The following is a 20,304-nucleotide window of genomic DNA, read 5'->3' as shown; positions in this document are numbered from 1 at the left end:
AAGAAGGAGCTGGAAGTCAAATCCGTCTACCTGCATTATAATTCTAACACATCCCACATACACCTTTTTTGCATGCTATCATAATATATCTCAATGAAATAATAACATTCAGCAATATTAATCGCGAAAAATGCAAAATTCAGATAAAAAAAACATAAAATATAAAAAATATCATCCAAAAATACCATCTAAATTAGATGAAGAATTTTCATTCAGTAAAAGCTATACCTGCTTCAACCCAGCCAAGGATACCAGAATTTCATCTTCTTTCTCCAAATGTTCCTGAAGAATGAGTTCTTGAATATTTCCTGCAATGCCAAAAACAGTAATTTCGTAAGAAAGCACGAGGATTATGTGTCTCCAGATTATTTTCAACACAACAGCCACACAGATTAATGTATATTTTGCTACGTTTATTGAAAATATCTAAAAATAAGGAGTCTAGATATACACTGTAAAGAAATAAAATAAAACATCACTTGCAGCCATGGTTCAGGGCTTCTACAAACATGCTGTGTTATATAAGAATCTGATGGTCAAGTCCAAGAAAAAACAGAGCTCCTTATCTGATGCTAGAACAAGTTCTGATCACACTGTTGTTCTTTGTTTGTAATCGAGGGATACGGAATGGAGTCCAGATGTTGGACAATAACTCCCCAAATCTCTCACCACTGGCCATGCTGGCTGGGGCTGATGGGAGTTGGAATCCAACATCATCTGGAGGGTCATAGGTTCGACATCCCTGACCTAGAGGTTAGCCAAAGGAAGATCTGTTAAATTCCATTCTTATCCTCATCCCTTCTGAACTCAGATCTTATTAGTGATGATTCTTTGCTTGCTCTGGAGTTTGATGGAGAGGTCGGAAGTGTTCTTTTTTAGCAAAAGATCCCACATTTAGTTATGATTTGGGTAGGTGTGCATTCTGGAAATACTCTACCTCTTCATCCTTAGATACAGACTTTGGCCTTGCTTGTACTTAACAATAAGCTATGTTGTATCATTACAAGAACAAGCCTATGAGAGCTTCAGATCGCACACTCCTTCCTCCCCTCTCCCGCTCCTTCAGTGTAGCCATAAGGAAGTTGGAAGCTTTAGCTTCTGTTTTAGACTAATTGAAGTTCAGCATTATATTCAAACTGGTACAGACTGTTATTAGTCTTAACTATGGTTTATTGAAACAAGCTAACTTCAAACATTGGTTTATGAAACTGGCTTGTTTCGATACATCATAATCAAGATTAATCACAGTTTAGGGTTTAAATGTAATGCTAACTGGCTTTGCCACAGGTGGAAGGGAGGGTGAGTCCACAAGTTCTGCCTAGGTTCATTTTCATAACATTAAATGTTATACTTATGGTTTCATCTGAATTCAGGCTTTGACTACAATTTACAGTCTACTGTGAGGTGAAGAGCTAAAGGGAAGGCTGTATTGGCTATCCATCAGTACATTGATCTTCATTATCTTATACCCCACTTATTCAAGAGGAAAGATCTTGTATCTGCTTATTGAAACTGGCAGTATTGTATACTATGGATGAATATGTGCAAATTATTGCATTTGCAGTCTAGTCTCCTTAGCACTTAAGTTAACAGAACAAATAAAACATATGAGTGAACGTCAAGTACCACGTTTGCCCAATTAAGTCATGTAGGCAGAAAAAAATTGAACACCTGGAATAATAGCAGATGGGGTATTTAAATTCAGCAAAGCTGGCAAGAATTTTATGGTTTTTCCGCAGTTTGAGGCTATGTTTGTATTGATAAGCTTGTATTGCATATTTAACAAAATGCCCATCTGGTAACATGTTTGCTTCCTATCTGATGTTGCTGTTATCAAATTGTAATACTTGAAATCTCTTTCTTAAAATAATAAAAAGATCATGAGTTGCATCTTTTCTGGAACAATGAGCACTGATATCACACAAATGAATTATGACACACATAAATTATTGACAAGGAAAGCAAAATTGTTTCTATGCCACAAATGGCTTTCTTGAGTTATGGCTCATGTTGTTCAAAAGCAGATGAAAGCCATGATTCTGCTTCAGGAAATCAGCAATGAATATACACGCTTCAGAATTTGTCTACTCTTGACAAAAAGATTGCTTTGTTTCCAAATAAATGCTGAGCAACTGGTGATATATTCCAGTAATTTTTCATACACAGGATAGGATTTAATCACAGATACAAGCTGTAAAGTCAAATGACATCAACAATTCAACAAGCATTTCAGGGGGGAAGATGTAATTTGCAGCCCACGCTATTCAGGCAAGAGTAATGATATTTACCTCATTCAAAACTTGAGGTTTAAATGGCAGGGAATATAGAATTAAATTAAGTCTGTTATGTAACAGAAAAAGGGTGATATCCAATTGTATCCATCCGCTAGTAGAACAGAGTTCTGCTCATGCAAGGGTTTTTTCTCCTCTACCCTGCAGTCCCTCATGCTCCTGCCAAATGCACTCCAGAGGGTTGGGGGACTCTCTGGAGCACATTTGTGGAGACATGGAGGACAACAAAGGAGAGGAGAGGAAGGGGAAATCATGTTGGATATCATCCAAAATAAGTAACCTACACAAGAAAAAAAAGTGGAAAAGAGGCTGCAGTGGAAAAATACAATAGACCAAGAGTCATTGCAAAGGAAATTAGGACTATGTATATGAATATGGTAGAGATGGTACGCCATTGTAGGTGGGCTTGAAATCACAAAGTTACCAAATTAAATCTATAGAGAACTTAGGGATATCTTTTTAATAAGTCTAGGTTTAGGATGTGAGCCTGAGTCACTTGAGGTTCCTCTGAGAAATAAATACGGTGTATGGACCATCTGTTACCACCTCTGAATCAACTAAAATAACTGCAGAATTAAAATGAGGGTTATTTCAGAAATGTCAGATACTAGTGCGCACACACATTCATTTACTTTACTAGATTAATGTAAAGTATTTCTTTTGAAATATTCCAAGGTTTCTAATTGTACTTCAAGTAAACATTTCCATCATTTAAAGCCATGATTTCTCCCCTTCCAACAGCGCAGGAGGTTACAATGGGATCTCATAGTGAAGGGAAGGGAAGAAATTGATGATAATGATAACAGCAAAGTATTTTAAAAGACGTGAATTGTTTGATCAGATCCCAAGATGACATGTGAAGAGAATGGGCAAAATCCAGACTATCCACAGTGGAACTTTGCCTATGAGATACTTCACTGCAGGAAGGGGGAGAGACAATTTTTGCCAATTCCCCCTTCCCCTGAAAGACGAGAAGGTTCACTGGAAATGCATAGTAAGTGGTAGTGGGGAACACAGGAAAAACTGGCACAAATTACCTCCTTTGTTCTCCCAGAGGGAGCCTCCACTGCACCTGAGTCCCTTTGGCAGATGGAAGGAGTCCTTCTCTTTGCATAATGGGCAAGCCAAGATGCAACCCGATATGTAGATACAGATCTCTATACCCAAGTACTTGTAATACAAATGCTTGCTCTTGTAATTCATATCTTGTGTCCTTGGAAGTATCAAGGATGAATAAAACTCAACTATCTTCACTGGGACTACTACAATTTCAGACTCTAGAGTAGTATCAAACTGACCTTCTGGAGGGGCAAAAAAGTGAACTTTTTCTTTTGATTTCACTATTCTATTGCATGTCTATAAAAAGTAATCAGGGGAAAAGATCCAGTTTAATAACCATTGTCCTGAAAACGATGTTAGTTCTGAACTAGCGATGAAAACACAAATCCAAGAATTTCAAATAGGTATAATCAATTTTGTAGCACTGGAAAGCTGACATTATGCAAACAAGTCTTTAAACATTTTTCATCTTGCTGTAGGAATTTTAGGTAGCTAAATGCACTTGTTTTGTGTTTCAGAAGCCTTATGCTCTTTAAAGACATGTAAATAACGGACTTGTTAAAGGAAGAATTAACTTGAACATTCATATTTCATAATATTAATAAATTAATATTTAAATAATTGATATTTCACTTAAATCCCACAAGACTGATAACAGCTTTTATACCATTAACCTTAAAAACAATCTTTGGAATTGATCAATGCATACATTTGAGAAGCCAAACATAATTTAGATGCATACTACATAATATCTGCAATACTGCTTTATGACAGTGCATACAACACAAAAACATGATATATATACCAGTAAACCTGTAGTTCTTTTGAAAAAAAATCTATTAAGTATTTGATTTATTCACTTTTAGTTTATTGTCAAGCTAGCGGCCCGTGATGTGGAACAAATGCAGCAGTGCACAACTTCCTGGTTTTGTTACGCGGTGCAACCATGTATTCTCTCACATTTAAGTATAAGACAGTTTATTCCTACACTGCAGTAAGCAGGTGAGGTGGTATATAGTTTTTTGTTCTGCTAGGGAGAAGTTCTCTCACTACAGATGTTTATCTAGTTGGTGTGTATTCGTAATTATATAGCCACAAGAGTGGCTGTATACAGGCATACCCCGCTTTAACATTCGCAATGGGACCGGAGAGTACACTTTAAGTGAAAATAAACTTTAAGTGAAGCAATTGTCTTCACTTGTACTGCATGCAATCACCACAAGATGGCAGCGGCGTCATGCCAATAAAGTGCACGTTATTGCAAAGCTTGCAAACGTTAAGCGGGGTATGGGGATGTATGGACCATGTACGTTATAGCGAGGCGACGTTAAGTAAAGCAATGTTAAGCGGGATATGCCTGTACTAGAGTCACAGCATGGATATTTTGCATTCCGCAATGTTAAATTGAAAATACCCCATGCCATTCTGATGCTTCCCATAAGCTCATTTCAAAACAAAGTCTTACAAAACTTACAGTCCTGAACTCAGAAACACTTGCTTAACAACCCTCTACATTTTCATGGTGATACACAAAACAGAGAGAATTGAGAGTTCAAAGTGTAAAAAGAGAGAGAGAGAAACCAGTCCCCTTTTGAACTGATTTTGGTCAGAGTTTTCATAATCTGTTGAAATTAATTAAAGATCAGCCAAGTTCACAGAGTACCTGAAATCCTATCACTGACCTTCCCCATACTCTGATCTTCATCCTCTGCAGTTTAAAAGTCAAAAAAAAATGCCTGGCTGATTTTTAATTAATTTAAGAAATTTAGCATTGAACTCAATGATAATGTCTGGCATGCTCAGTAAGAACCAACTGTCAGTGTTCTAAAAGCCAGACTCACAGCTGCTGGGTTTGCCTATACATGGGGCCACACCCAGGCCAGACCTTTATTTCACTTTAGACAGTCATGGCTTTCCCCAAAGAATCTTGGGAAGTAGTTTGTGAAGGGGGCTGAGAGGAGACTCTTATTCCCCTGACAGAGCTCCAGTGGCCAGACTGGTTTAACAGTCAGCTGCTCTGACTGACGTTCTGTGAGGGGAACAGGGCAGCTCCTAGCAACTCTCAGCACCCTTCACTAACTACACTTCGCAGGATTCTTTGGAAGAAGCCATGACTGTCTAAAGTGAAATAAAGGTCAGGTGTGGATGTGGCCAGTGACAGCTTTGGTTAAAATTTGGGTGGGAGGCTATATGTGCCTGCTGTAGAATAAAAAGATGGGGGAAACCCTGAAAAAGAATGATACTATTCACAAAGTTTTCCTTTTGGAAAGGAAAGGGGTTTCCCCTCTACCTAGTGCCCACCCATCCAATCTCCTCCCCTCCCCCTGTTCCTCTCCTTCCCTAGGTCAGTTTCACCTATCCTAAGCATGATTGCACAGGAGTAAATCCCACTGAACTCAAAAAGCATGCAAATGATCAAACCTGCCCTCCTCTCCTCTTCCCTCCTATCCCTTCCCTGTTGCCCCTTCCCTCCTCCACCCTTCCCCTCCCCATCCCTTCTAATCCCCTCCTTCCCCTCCCCTCACCCTTCCTCTTCCCCCTTCCCTCTCCTGCCAGTCAGTTTTACCTATCCTAGGACTATGACCTGGGAGACCAGGGTTCGGATCCCCACACAGCTATGCAGCACACTGGGTGACCTTGGGCCAGTCACTGCCTCTCAGCCTCAGGGGAAGGCAATGGTAAACCACCTCTGAATACCGCTTACCATAAAAACCCTATTCATAGGGTCGCCATAAGTCTGAATTGACTTGAAGGCAGTCCATTTCATTTTCAAGCATGATTGCATGGGAGTAAATCCCATTGAACTCAATAAACATGCAAATGATCAAATCTGCCCTCCCCTCCTCCTCCCTCCCATCACCTCCCTTTTGCCCCTTCCCTCCTCCTTCGTTCCCCCTCCCCCTCCCCTTCCAATCCTTTCCTTCCCCTCCTCCTCTGCTCCCTTCTCCCCCCTTTCTCCTTCCCTCTACTCTTCCCCCTCCTCCTTCACCATGGTCAGTTTTACCTATCCTTTCCCCTCCTTCCCTCCTTGTCAGGCCCAGGATGTGACTCAGGAACCAGACCAACGGCTGTAGTTAATTCGTGTTTTATTAGGGTAATGTCCAAACAAAGACTGCATTTTCTCATGAAGCAATACAGGGATACAGGTCCTGCGGCATTGGGAGAAAGTTGACAGAGCAAGGGACTTCTTCCCGCCTGTTCTTTAAGAAGGGGCCAAACGGGCGTGCAATCTTTCGCTCCTCCTTAACTGCCCCTCAGGTACTGCCCGCCTTCCCCCCTTCTCTCCTGTCTTTTCAGCTGTCTGCGTGTGCGCGGTGAGGGGGGAAGCATCACCCCCTCCTCTTCTGAAGTTTCCGATTCCAGGATGGGGGTTAGGGGAGGGGCTGATGGTAAACTGCCTCCCCGCTTTTCGGCTGTGAGCAGCCCTCCCTCTTTCCCCTCTTGCTCTGAGCCTGAAAGAGGGGGAGGCGTGAGAATGTCCAGGGAGGGCTCAGGCTCCCCGTTGCTAAGCGACCTTATCACTGGCAGTTCCTCTGTTTCGTCTTCGCTCCAAAGGGGGGAAGTTCCTCCCCCTTCCCTCTGCCATCCATCCGAATACTCTTCTCCCAACTCTCCGGGATCCAGCTCCCCGGGATTGGGACCCCAGCTCTGCCTTCCAACACCATCCCCCCTCCCAGGCTGTGCCCCCCTCCCCTTGTCTGGCTTGGGACGGTGGGGAAAACGTTGATGGAAAAGTTTTACCAATTCTGGAGCATGCACATCAGCTGCATCTTCCCATGATCTGTCAGCCACCCCATAGCGTTTCCAGTGAATCAAGTACTGCAGCTTGTGGCGTCTGATCCTGGAGTCTAAGATCTCCTCAACTTCAAACTCAAGCTGCTCATTTACCAGGAGTGGAGCTCCGGGAGGTTCCTCCGGCCGTAACTCACTGGGAGGGGCGGCTTTCGTTAAGAGGGATCGATGGAACACAGGATGTATTTTAAACGTGTCAGGCAGCTTCAGTCGGTACGCCACGGGATTGATTTGAGTTTCTATTTCGAAAGGACCCACCCTCTTGTCTTGTAATTTTCTACATTTGCCCGGCATCTGGAGGAAGCGGGTGGACAGCCATACCTGGTCTCCCGGTTAAAGGGGGGGGGGCTCCTTCCTGTGCAGGTCAGCAACTCGCTTGTACTCCGTTTTGGCTTCGTTTAACTGCTGTTTCAGTGTCTGTTGCGCCGCTTGCAATTCCTTAAGGAAGTTCTCAGCTGCCGGTACCAGCATTCCTTCTGAGCTGCTTGGAAAGACTTTAGGATGGAATCCATAATTAGCAAAGAATGGGGTTTGTTGAGTGCTGGAGTGCAGAGAATTGTTGTAGGCGAACTCTGCAAAATGCAAATATGATACCCAGTCAGTCTGTTGATAGGACACATAACTTCGTAAATATCTTTCCAAAACGGCGTTCAAGCGTTCCGTCTGCCCATCTGTCTGGGGGTGATGGGCGGAGGAGAGTTTTAATTCCGTCTGCAACTGTTTCCACATTGGTCTCCAAAATTTGGCTGTGAACTGAGTTCCTCGGTCTGAGACTACGCTGTTTGGCAATCCATGCAGCCGGTAGACTTCTTTTATGAATAACTTGGCCGTTTCTTTAGCCTCTAAGGCCCCTGCACAAGGAAGAAAGTGTGCCATTTTGGTAAGTAGATCCACCACTACTAAGATGGCTGTCATTCCTTGGGACTTGGGTAGATCAGTTATAAAATCCATGGAGAGGTCCTTCCAGGGTTCGTGTGGGACAGGCAACGGTTGTAACAGTCCTGCTGGTGTCCCTGTTTGTGTTTTTGTCCGCAGACAGACAGAGCAGGACTTTACATAACTCTCAATATCCCGACGCATTTTAGGCCACCAGAAGTCCTTGGCCACATTCTGAATGGTCTTGTAAATCCCAAAGTGTCCCACTGTGATGGAATCATGACACTGGCGTAGGATTCTGAGCCTTAATTCCCCTTCTGGCACATATCTGGCGGTTTTGAACCATAACAGTCCATTTCTCCAGTGAAAGGTTACTTCTGAGTCTTGACCTTGTCCCGTCTCCTGCTGATATTTTAGCATGTCTGCATCTTCTTGTTGTGCCTTTTTGAGTTCCTCTTCCCATGAAGGCTGGCATACTCCCAACGTTAATTTCTCTGGCGGGATTACGTACTGAGGCTGGTCCTCGGATTCACTTTCTTTGTATTGTGGCTGTCTGGATAAGGCATCCGCTCTCTGGTTTTTGGCTTGGGCATGGTAAGTAATCTGGAAGTTAAACCTAGTGAAGAACTGGGACCATCTTATCTGTCTCTGGTTCAGCTTTCTGGCGGTTTGGAGGCTTTCAAGATTCTTGTGGTCGGAGCGCACTTCAATTCGATGAGAGGTCCCCTCTAGGTATTGTCTCCAGTTTTCAAAAGAGTCCTTGATGGCCAGCAGCTCCTTCTCCCAAACTGTGTAGTTCTTCTCTGCAGGCTTTAACTTCCGAGAGAAGTACGCACAGGGGTGCAGCTCCTTCCCTTCTTGGTCTAATTGTAGCAGGACCCCCCTGATGGCAAAATCTGAAGCATCTGCTTCCACTACGAAAGGGCAGTTCGGATCAGCAAAGCGCAGAATGGGCTCAGTAGCAAACCTTCTCTTCAGCTCCTCAAAGGCCTCGGTGGCGTTCTCTGTCCATTGAAACTTCTTCTTCCCCCTTAAACAGTCAGTCAGAGGAGCTGTTAATTTGGAAAACCCTGGAATGAACTTTCTGTAATAATTGGCAAACCCCAAAAACCGTTGTACATCCTTTTTGGTGACAGGTTGGCCCCAGTCCAATATGCAGCTTACTTTCCCTGGGTCCATCTCCACGCCTTCCGCTGAGATTCGATATCCAAGGAAGTCTAGAGACTTGAGGTCAAATCCACATTTCTCTAATTTAGCATACAGGTGATTTTCTCTCAGTCTCTTCAACACCGTCTTCACATGCTGGTCGTGGTCTTCCTGGTTCTTTGAGAACACCAGGATATCATCTAAGTAACAGATTACATACGTGTCCAACAAGTCTCTAAACACGTCGTTCATGAATTTTTGAAAAATTCCTGGCTTCCACAAAGCCCGAACGGCATGACCAGGTATTCATACTGTCCGTAAGCGGTCAAGAATCCTGTTTTCCATTCATCTCCCTCCTTCATTCTGATCAGATTGTACGCTCCTCTCAAATCCAACTTCGTGAAGATTTTTGCAGAGCGCAGTCGGTCCAGCAACTCTGAGATCAGGGGCAGCGGGTAGCTGTTGGGGATGGTGATCTGGTTCAATGTGCGATAGTCGTTACAGGGTCTGAGTTCCCCCCCCTTCTTTTTCACAAACAATAGTGGCGCTCCAGCAGGGGATTGTGAGGGGCGTATGAATCCTCGCCTCAGGTTTTTATCCAGGAATTCCTTCAGGGCCTCCCTCTCATTCTCTGTGAGAGAGTAGATTCTCCCTGATGGGATGCTGGCTCCTGGCACTAGGTCAATCGCACAGTCGTAAGGGCGGTGGGGGGGTAAAGTCTCTGCCTCTTTTTCATCAAACACATCTTTGAATTCTTCATACTTTGGCGGCAGGGTCACTTGCTCGATCTTTTGCACTGCCCCCGCTAGGGTGTTCTTGATTCCTTCAGGTTGACAGTTCTCCTGGCAATACTGTGAGGTGAACCACACCACCGCCTCCTTCCAACTTATTTTGGGTTCATGCTTTGCTAGCCAGGGCATTCCCAGAATCACCTCAAAGTTCGAGAGATCTGACACGTATAGCGAAATGAACTCTTCGTGCCCAGGGATTTGAAGTTTCACTTCCTCCGTGGCTTGTGTCACCCCTCCTGACTTCAGGGGTCTCCCATCGATAGTCTCCACAGCTAGGGGAGCATCCAGTTTCCACCGGGAAATTCCATGACGCTTGACTAACTTTGCATCAATAAAATTTGTGGAGGCTCCACTGTCAATTAAGGCAGTGGAATTAAACACCACTCCTCTGGAAGTTGTAATCCGAATAGGCAAGACCAACACCCCCTTTGAGGGAGGTTGGATCGTTGGGGGGCCTTTATACAATGCTGCCCCCAGTCCACCGGCCTGCACGTGGACTGGGTGTTCTAGTTTCCCGACGGCTCGGCTTTCCCCCCTTTCAGTCCACAGTCTCTGGCTACATGGCCCGGCTTTGAACAATAAAAGCATAAACGTTCCCAGTGTCGTCTTTCCTTTTCTTCTTCCGACAGTCTTGGCCTAGCCCCTCCCTGTCCCTCAGCTGCATTACCTGCCATCCCTGCAGTGGGAAGGGTCTTGTTGCGGGATGCCGAGGCTGAGTATCTCGGGACCTCCTGCTTCCTTTCCAGGCGCCTTCCTTCCATCCGGTGATCTATCTGTAGGCATAGCCGGATGAGCCCTGGTAGGTCAGCGGGGGGGGGAGGTCCTGGCCAACTCATCCAGGATTTCAGCATTTAATCCACTCCGGTACATAAACATCAGGGCGGCGTCATTGTAACCAGTTTCCTGGGACAGAATTTTAACAGCGTTAGTGTACTCGGAAACAGTCCCTTTAGCTTGCTTCAGAGCGCCTAGTTGCCGCGCTACTGTTTCAGCCCTTTGCGGGTCTTGAAACATCTCGGTCATCTCCTGTATAAATCCTCTGTACCTTCCTAAGACAGTATCCTTTCTCACGAGATACGGAGTCACCCATTTTGCAGCTTCTCCCTCCAGGAGGCTAATCACGAAAGCTACTTTAGCCCCATCGTCTGGAAATTCCGTGTGCCTGACATCCAGATATAACTCACATTGAGCCACGAAGGTTGCCAACTGATCACTTTGTCCCGCGTATTTTGGGGGCAATCCAATGGGAACCTTTACTACGGCAGCTGGAGGGGCTGTTCACATCTGGTCTATCGTGGCCTTCAAGGTTTGATTATCCGTCTTCAGCGCCTTGACTGCTGCTAGCAGGGCTTGAACATCCGTCTGCAAATCAGCTACCTTAGTCCTCAAGAGTTCCACTTCTTCCGTCTCAGAAGTGGGGTTCGTCCCCCCCGCTGCTCCCTTTGACATCTTGTCCCAGTCAAGTGAAGAGAGCGTTGAGGGTGATTTAGGTGGCTCTGTCAAGCTGTCAGGCCCAGGATGTGACTCAGGAACCAGACCAACGGCTGTAGTTAATTCGTGTTTTATTAGGGTAATGTCCAAACAAAGACTGCGTTTTCTCATGAAGCAATACAGGGATACAGGTCCTGCGGCATTGGGAGAAAGTTGACAGAGCAAGGGACTTCTTCCTGCCTGTTCTTTAAGAAGGGGCCAAACGGGCGCGCAATCTTTCGCTCCTCCTTAACTGCCACTCAGGTACTGCCCACCTTCCCCCCCTTCTCTCCTGTCTTTTCAGCTGTCTGCGTGTGCGCGGTGAGGGGGGAAGCATCACCCCCTCCTCTTCTGAAGTTTCCGATTCCAGGATGGGGGATAGGGGAGGGGCTGATGGTAAACTGCCTCCCCGCTTTTCGGCTGTGAGCAGCCCTCCCTCTTTCCCCTCTTGCTCTGAGCCTGAAAGAGGGGGAGGCGTGAGAATGTCCAGGGAGGGCTCAGGCTCCCCGTTGCTAAGCGACCTTATCACTGGCAGTTCCTCTGTTTCGTCTTCGCTCCAAAGGGGGGAAGTTCCTCCCCCTTCCCTCTGCCATCCATCCGAATACTCTTCTCCCAACTCTCCGGGATCCAGCTCCCCGGGATTGGGACCCCAGCTCTGCCTTCCGACAATCCTCCTCTCCCTTCCTTCTCCCTTCTTCCTCTCCTCCCCTTTTTCTTCTTCCTCCTCCCCTGCCCACTCTAGACTTCCCTCCCCATGGTCAGTTTCACCTATCCTAAGCATGATTGCATGGGAGTAAATTCCACCGAACTCAATAAACATGCAAATGATGAAACCTGCCCTCCCCCTCCTCCCCTCCCCATCCCCTGTGGTCAGTTTCACCTATCCTAAGCATGATTGCAGGGGAGTAAATCCCACTGAACACAATAAGAATGCAAATGATCAATTCACTCTCAGCAAATTTGCACAGGATCCCATTTCTTACCTCCCAGATTAAAAAGCAGAGAAATTCACTAATAGGCAAAAAACCTTGTGGTTTAAGAATGTACCTATCGCCAACAGATATTTCTATCAAACTTTAAGAAGCAGGGAAATAGGCAGCTATAGTGAATGCACCAGGGGAGAAGGAAACCTGACCTCTTCTCTGAGATATTGTACTGCCCTACAAATGGGTCAAAATGCAAACAATTTCGGTTGGTCTTTCACAGTCCACTTCCTGTGTAGCTTGGAAAAATTTGGTAACATGTGCCTCTGAGCATATGGTGAGTGGTGGCAAAACCTGCTATCAGCCCAAATAACACAAACAAGACATGTGCTGTGCTGATCTTGTTTTAGCAGGGAGAAAGCAACAATATTAAAACAGTTGATATAGTTTAGATTATCACTTTAAATATGTTTGATTTACTTTGCAATTTTAGTGAAGTTTCCTATAGGAAATCATTTTCTGTTGCTTCTGTTTCTGTGAATATTTGAAGAACAGCAACACTTTACAACACTAAAAAAAAGCTCCAAAAACCATTGTGGAATAATGGCACTGACTGTTCTGCAGAATAGTTTCTAATGGACATGAGGAGTGTCTCAGTTTGCACAGGATAAAACAGTGGGAGGTGATATATATTCTAGCAAAATTCTAGGTGTGCTCTATGCTTTTAATTGACCATGTCCACCTTTCCTTAAGTGGAGTGATTTTAAGCATAGTAGGCTGAAAACATGCATCTTGGGCAGGCCAAGTTTGTTTTTTCCAACAGTTAGATTCATTGCTTAAGTAATCAATATCACAATCAATATTATTGCAATCAATATTACAATCAGTATTATTGCAATCAATATTACAATCAATATTATTGTATTGGGCTCCTGCCAGGAGGAAGGGCGATATAAATCAAATAATAAATAAAACAAATAAATAAATAATCAGTCTGATTTTACATCAAACTGCAGTTTCAGATTCAACTGTTAATGTGCCCAAAATAGAAATAGAGCACAACCTCCAGTTTGAAACACAAAAAGGCTGTCTTCACAATAAAAAGGCTTTGAAATTAATAAAAATAAATTTGACACAGAATTCTAGGATGAATAGAGAAATATAATTTTCTAGGGTAGATTCTCTGTAGAAACAGTAGTAACAGAAAAGAAGTAAAGTAAAAAGAACACCATTAAACATATAAAAATGTAATTCTTCTTTGGAGATGGCAGGTGTTGCCTCCACTCACCATTGGGTTGGCCTTTCACAGTCCAATCCACTTCGTGTGTAGCTTGGAAGAATTTGGTAACATGTGCCTCTGAGCATTTTTACACATTTATAGGGCAGTACAATATCTCAAAGTGGAGGTCAGGTCTCCTGCTCCCCCGGTGCATTCCTTAGAGCTGCCCAATTTCCCTACTTTTTAAAATTTGATAGAAATATCTGTTGGCTATAGGTATGCTCTTAAACCGCAATGTTTTTTGCCTATTAGTGAATCTTTACCTTGCTCCTAATATCTGCACAATAATGGTGCTATTTTAGGACTGGGAGATGGTAGAGAGAGATACTCCTCCATTTTGATCTACCTCTTCTATGGCCAATAGGATTGTGATGGGTGAAGGAAGGTGCTTCTAAAAGCTTAGCTAGAGTCCATCTACCAATATGGCACTAAATTTCAAAATACTAGGGCCATATCCTTTTGTAACCACAGAAACATCTTTTCAACAATAGTACGTTTCAGTCTGCTCTATTCACAATGATCATACCTTGTGTGGAACATTGTGTGCATTTCTGGGCACCAGACAGGTTCAGTTATGTTAACAACTTTTAAAAGGGTTAGAACATAGGTAAGTAACACATGGTCCATAAGCTGTATTACCCTGGTCAAAGTCTTTCTGTCAGTCTATAAGGCCACCTACTACTGAAGACCAATTGATAAACACATAAGAAAAGCCATTCTGGATCAAACCAAAAGTTCATCAAATCTAGCACCGTTTCCAACACTGTTTAGTCATGCACTTCCCATAAGTCCACAAAGCAGGACATAAAGGGAATGGCTCTCCCACAACTAGCATTGAGGGACTTACTGTCTCTGTACATGGAGATTCTATTTGGCCATCATGGCTAAATACAGCTATCATAGCAATTTGTCTAATCTCCTTTTCAAGTTATTTAAGCTAGTCACCATGACCACTTCTTGCAGCAATTAATTCTACATATTAATTATATGTTTTATCATTTTTTAAATTTTGTCTGTCCTGAATCTACTTGTCATCTAAATGTTATTGGGTGACCTTGATTTCTAGTGTTATGAATGAGGCAGAAAAATCCCTACATTTCAACCAAAGCTTGTCAGACAGTCTTCTGATTCATTAGATCTGTTCAGTAGGTATAGAAGCTCTGCTCTGCTGAAGAGTTAATAAAAAGTTTCTCCAATGTTATGCTGAAGAAATGTGACCCCAATGTTCTTCTCACCTAGTATTATGGGCTAACTACAAAATCTGAAGCCTGTTTCCTATTTATTAATTTTCACCACAAGAACCAATTTATCATTCTAACACATGCCGTACTTATATTATTCAAGTCACTGCATTCATTTCCATAGTAACACAGAGGCAGGGTCCCAAATATATAATTATGTTGTCATTGTGTGGTGCAGCAAAAGAAGTGGATGAACACTTAATGAGAAAGCTTTTGTATAAACACACAAACAAAAATTACCGCTCTAACTCATCTTTTCCTCTTTTACATTCCAGGGAATACAATTATAATCTTGGCAGTCTCTGGATCAAACCCACGGTACTAAATTGGCATGTTTGAGAGGAAGTACTATGATGTCATCATATAGAAATGAAACATTGTACCAATTTTTATGATCACATTACATTGCCTACTGAAGACCTTCTTCTTTCAACAACCCTTTTAAATAGAGACCTTATCCCAGTCTGCATGTGTTATATTTTAAACCTTCTTTTTAAACATATTTTAAAGCTTTAAAAAAAATGTTTTGTTTTAATATGTTTTTAATGTGTTGTGTTTTAATATATTTTAAAGTCTGTTTTTATGTTTTAAAGTGTTTTTAGTGCTTTGTTTGCTGCCCATGGCTCCTACTGGAGAAAGGGCGGGATATAAATCAAATAGATAAATAATTGTAGTACGCTGTATAAAATTTTAAAAAATCACCTGAACTTTGGTTAATTATGATGAAGTTAATGAACATGAGACTGGGAATGAGAGTTGCAACTGCTTTAGCAACTTCAAGTGGTTTGTGCCAGATCTGAACTGTGATGTTTGCTTCAGGGTTGTGACAAGGGCAAGGGCATCACCTTATTTGATTCTGATTGTTTTTTGTCTCTGGGAAAATGAGTGTTATGGTGCTAAGGTAAGATTGTCTCGGTTTTTTTGTCCATGCTTGGACGAACCAGGGTGTGAGACTGGCTTAGTCCTGTGGGTTTGGTACGCTTGAGTGAGATATGGGGGAAGTTTGGTTGCTGCCCACGTGAGAGTTGGGTGGTTACCAAAGTGGTACAGCTATTAGTGTCTGTCTTGTTATTGCCTGTGTTGGGATTATTGTGAGAGCTTGGAGTGGCTGTGTGTTGTGGTAGAGAGTGCTTGAAGATGTGTTTGGGAGAAAAGCGAGACAGGATGAAGAAGGTCCATGAATAGCAGTTATCCTGGTGATTGGGGGAAGGGACAGATATGGCTAGAGGGGGATGGGTGAGAGATGCTGGCATCCTGTCCCCTGCTCTGCCCCCTCCCATCCTTGGTATCACTGGAGAGGTTTATCCACTGTGCCCATTCACCTAGTGTTGCTATTGAACACCAGATCTGTCCATAAGACCACACTGATCCATGATGTTATCATGGATGAACAGGCTGATCTAGCATGCATAACTGAGACCTGTGTGGGGGAGCTGGGTGGGCCTGAAGTGATGTAGATACACAGTGCATCAACAATCCAGACTAGAGGGTTGGGGAGGCATTGCCATAGTTCATAGAAGTTCATTCTCTCTCATCAGGAAATCTCTCCACTTAGGAGCTAGTCTGGCAGACCTGTATCTGAACTGAAGCAATGGAGGCAGGCTGGGGGTGCTGCTGGTATAGAGTCCACTCTGCTGCCAAACAGCCTTCCTGCCAAGCTGGCTGAGGTTGTTTCCAGAGTTGTGTTGGAGGAACCCAGGTCTTCAACATCCATGCTGAGGTTGCTTCAGGGCCAGCTTGGGACTGCGTGGTCTCCATGGCAACTATGGGCCAGATAGTTACTGGTCCAACATGCAGAGCAGGACAGACTCTTGATTTAGTCTTTGCCCCTAGTGAAGAGAGGAGTGGTTTGGATATAGGAGGTGGTGGTTATAGCCCTTTGTCATGGTCAGACCACTGCCTGGTAAAGTTTGGGCTATTGGCAGAAGCCCCAGCCTGCAACCGTGGGGGCCCAATTTTGATGACCCGCCCCCTGAAACTAATGGAAACTGGTAGATGTCTGAATGCTCTGGGAGATTTCCCAGTGGACAGAGCCAGTGATCCTGTCAAGTCCCTGGTCTCATTGTGAGATGGGAAGATGAGGAAGGCTGTTAACATGATTGCTCCTGAGGGTCATCTTCCATGCTTCAGGGCCTGCAGTGTGCCTTAGTTTACTGAGGAGTTGTGGGCAATGAAGTAGGCTGGGAGACAACAAGCACACAGATGGCAGAAAATTTGCTCCAAAGCTGACTGAACACTTGTTCATCAAGTGGCTGTGAAGGCAGTGAAGAATTACTTTGCTGCCAGCATTGTATTCTCAGTGAACCATCCAGCAGTTATTTCAGGTGGTCTAGAGGCTAACTATACCAGAGGCGGAGTACTCTAGAGTACTCTGTAGCATGGCATTTTGAGGATAAAGTTGCTCAACTCCATAGTGCTTAGAAACAGAAGCTTTTGCAAGTCTAGTCAAAGTGTCCAATGCAGCACCTTCCCATATTTTATGGGATCAATTTCAGCTTATGTGCCCTGAGGATGGGGACAAAACTCTTGCAAAGATGCAATCAGCTTCTTGCTCTCTTGACCCGTCCATCTTGGCTGGTGAAAGCCAGTTGAGTGGGCTGACAAGATGGATCCAGGGTGTGGTGAATGTGTATTTACACAACAGAGTGGTGCCTGCTACCCTTAAACAAGCAGTAGTATGTCCACTCCTGAAGAAACTCATCCTTGACCCTGTGGTTTACAATAACTACTGCCCATTGTGGGTAGGTGGTTCCAGTGTCCGGGAGACTGGCCATTTGCCTGTCCTTAATGGGGCTGCTTTCCCTTGGAAAGAACAGGTGCATAGTCTGGGGGTGCTCCTTGATCCACATTTGTTGCTTGAAGCTCAGGTAGCATAATGGCTAGAAGCGCCTTTTATTGGCTACAGCTGGTGCACCAACTATGGCCATTCTTGGACAGGGATAGTCTGACTGGGGTGATTCATGCACTGGTAACCTCAAAGCTTGATTATTGAAATGCGCTCTATGTGCAGCTACCTTTGCACCTGGTCCTGAATCTCCAGCTGGTGCAAAATGCTGCAGCTAGACTGTTGATGGGGACAGACTACCACTAGCACATAACTCTGGTGCTTAAAAGTCTGTCAAGGTTGTTGCATCATATTCTTCTGGTCCAACTGCAGATTATTTTGGTACTTGCACCCAAGTCTCATTTTAACATCCACCTCCCACTCAGTTTATGTGTTGAAATGAAACATGATTGATCAGAAAGACAAAAAGTTACATATGAAGTGGTGTGAGCCCACACAGCATGACCCCCACAAACATTGCATAATGCAGTTTCTAAATTCTGCTACAGATCACAAAAACATCACCCCATACTTTCCATTTACCTCCCTAGATATTTACCTAGGAGCAGAAGAACAAGCTTGCATGAAAAAGCCATTAGAAATTCTCAGATATATAGTGTAAAACAGAATATTGATCCAAAGCCTAAGAGCTGATATAAGCTCTAACACCAAATAATCAGCAATTCGCTGATACAGTTTCAACTATCTTCAGGATAGAGAACTTTCATATATATTTTAGTGGGAAAATATTTCAAAGTACACTGGATGCTAAGACATGAAATGAAAGAAAAATAGAAGCTAGTGAAAGCCCCTTTCCTAGTGTTCAAAATAGCATGGATTCAGAACTTTATTTTGAACAGCAAGAGAAAGGCTTTCACTGGCTGGCTGAGAATGAGAGATTTAGTTGCTTTCTGACTGTCTGGAAATGATCACTCGCCTCTCTGGTGAAGCTGAAGAGGTAGGAGAAAGCTTATTAATTTCTTTCTTTTTAAAAATGGTTACTACCTGCACCTTGTGCTTACACACACATTTTGAACAAACAGCATGCCTAAATAGTTTGTCTTCTTTTCTGCTAGCAGAATCAAGCCAATGATAAGTTTTTTAGTCAGTTTCAAGCTACTCAGTTACAAGACATCTGTGAGCATAAACAAATTCCTTACACATGAGTAGTGCTTACATACTTTCTGAAGAAACAGAGAAAACTACCATAGGCTTAGACAGAGTTTAGTGCACCACTCTCAATGTATTAAAAACAATGGTTAATTCTTTCTCTCTGTAAGCTGAAATCAAGATTGTAAACAGGTCCCAATGGAACATTATCATGCTGATGGAGATAAACATCTTACTAGGTAAGAAAAAAAAATCTAAAACAAGCAGAGAAAAGGGAAGCTATGGCAAAACCAAGTTGTCTGTGTATCAGTTCCCAATTCCCTCTATATAATCAGAAAACAGGTGTGGTAGAATTCTTGGCATAGACAATCCATTGAAACCTTGGAATGAAATCCATTCAACTCTAATTTCTGTGCAAGACTATCAAAACATAAAAGTATGTTTAACATAAAGTTAAATGAAGATTTATGTAGAGATTTGGCAGACCATCTGAACACTTTCCATTTCAGTTGTGGGATGGGGCAAGGAGAGGAAAGCAATCTGAGCTTCAATCATGTCAATGTTCCTGTTGCATTGCTGAATTTTCAGAGGTTGTAATATTGTGTTATATGCACACCTTTTGATTAATAATTTTATTGTATTTCAGATAAAAGAACTTACAAGCAAAAAAGAAAAAGAAGAAACTGCATCAAGACAAACCCCCAAAGTGAAGGTATAGTGGCTAACTGTAAAAGAAATATTGGTACATCTCAATACTAGAAGGAATATACAGCAAATACTCAGAATTATAGCTTGCTATGAGATTCATAAGTTTTGAAAAACTTTGGGAACCCTTCTGTCTAAATCTCTTGTGTAAGTAACAAAACTCCACCCTCTGCTGCAAATGTGTCCTTGTGTTTCATTCCTTTTCATAACCTCAGTTCACAATGCCTTTTTAGAGGAAGGGTGAGATACAAATTTAATAATAAAAAAATGTTAGACTTAGTGACATTTTAATAAACTTCAAAGGCATTAGTCACAAGGTGTACTAAATATCTAGAAGAACAGCATCTTCTTACCCAGATGTGTATTCATCATCTTGGCACAGTATTTGCACATGGCCTCCAACTCATTCAGTTGCCCTTGGAGAAATGAAATCTGGCCCTCCAGTTCTTCTTCCTATATATATTTTAAAATTAACACATTATATAACAACAACAACAACGTTATTATATATTTAAATTACATTTCTATCCAACCCTTTCTCAAAGGATCTCAGGGCGGCATACTTCCTTGCCACCTCCCATTTATCCTTCCAACAACTCTGTATTAATAACTCTTCAGAAATGATTCCACAAAACAGAGCAAGATAATCTTAAATAATTATAGCTGCTTTATTTTTATTGATTTAACAATATATATATACTGCTTGATTTTGAAAAACCTCTAAGCAGTTTACAATAAACATTAAAATTATCAATAAAAACCAGATGAAATCAAGTAATTAAAAACATTTTTAAAAA

General features: G+C 42.8%; 1 protein-coding gene across 6 annotated transcripts in view; it reads right to left on the bottom strand.

The window, feature by feature from the left end:
- Positions 1-20,304, bottom strand: part of TBC1D5 (TBC1 domain family member 5) — a 741,088-nt gene that overhangs the window by 17,939 nt on the left and 702,845 nt on the right. For all 6 annotated transcript variants that reach the window (XM_061587418.1, XM_061587420.1, XM_061587415.1 and 3 more), the window contains 2 exons: positions 19,861-19,960; positions 229-308 (listed from right to left, as the gene is read on the bottom strand). In XM_061587418.1, the coding sequence (XP_061443402.1) occupies positions 229-308; positions 19,861-19,960 (180 nt within the window). The remainder of the gene's footprint in view (positions 1-228; positions 309-19,860; positions 19,961-20,304) is intronic.

The sequence above is a fragment of the Rhineura floridana genome, chromosome 10 (assembly GCF_030035675.1).
Source record: "Rhineura floridana isolate rRhiFlo1 chromosome 10, rRhiFlo1.hap2, whole genome shotgun sequence".
Taxonomy (NCBI): Eukaryota; Metazoa; Chordata; class Lepidosauria; order Squamata; family Rhineuridae; genus Rhineura; species Rhineura floridana.
The sequence above is the reverse complement of the archived record's forward strand: the minus strand, read 5'-3'. Positions and strand labels throughout refer to the sequence as shown.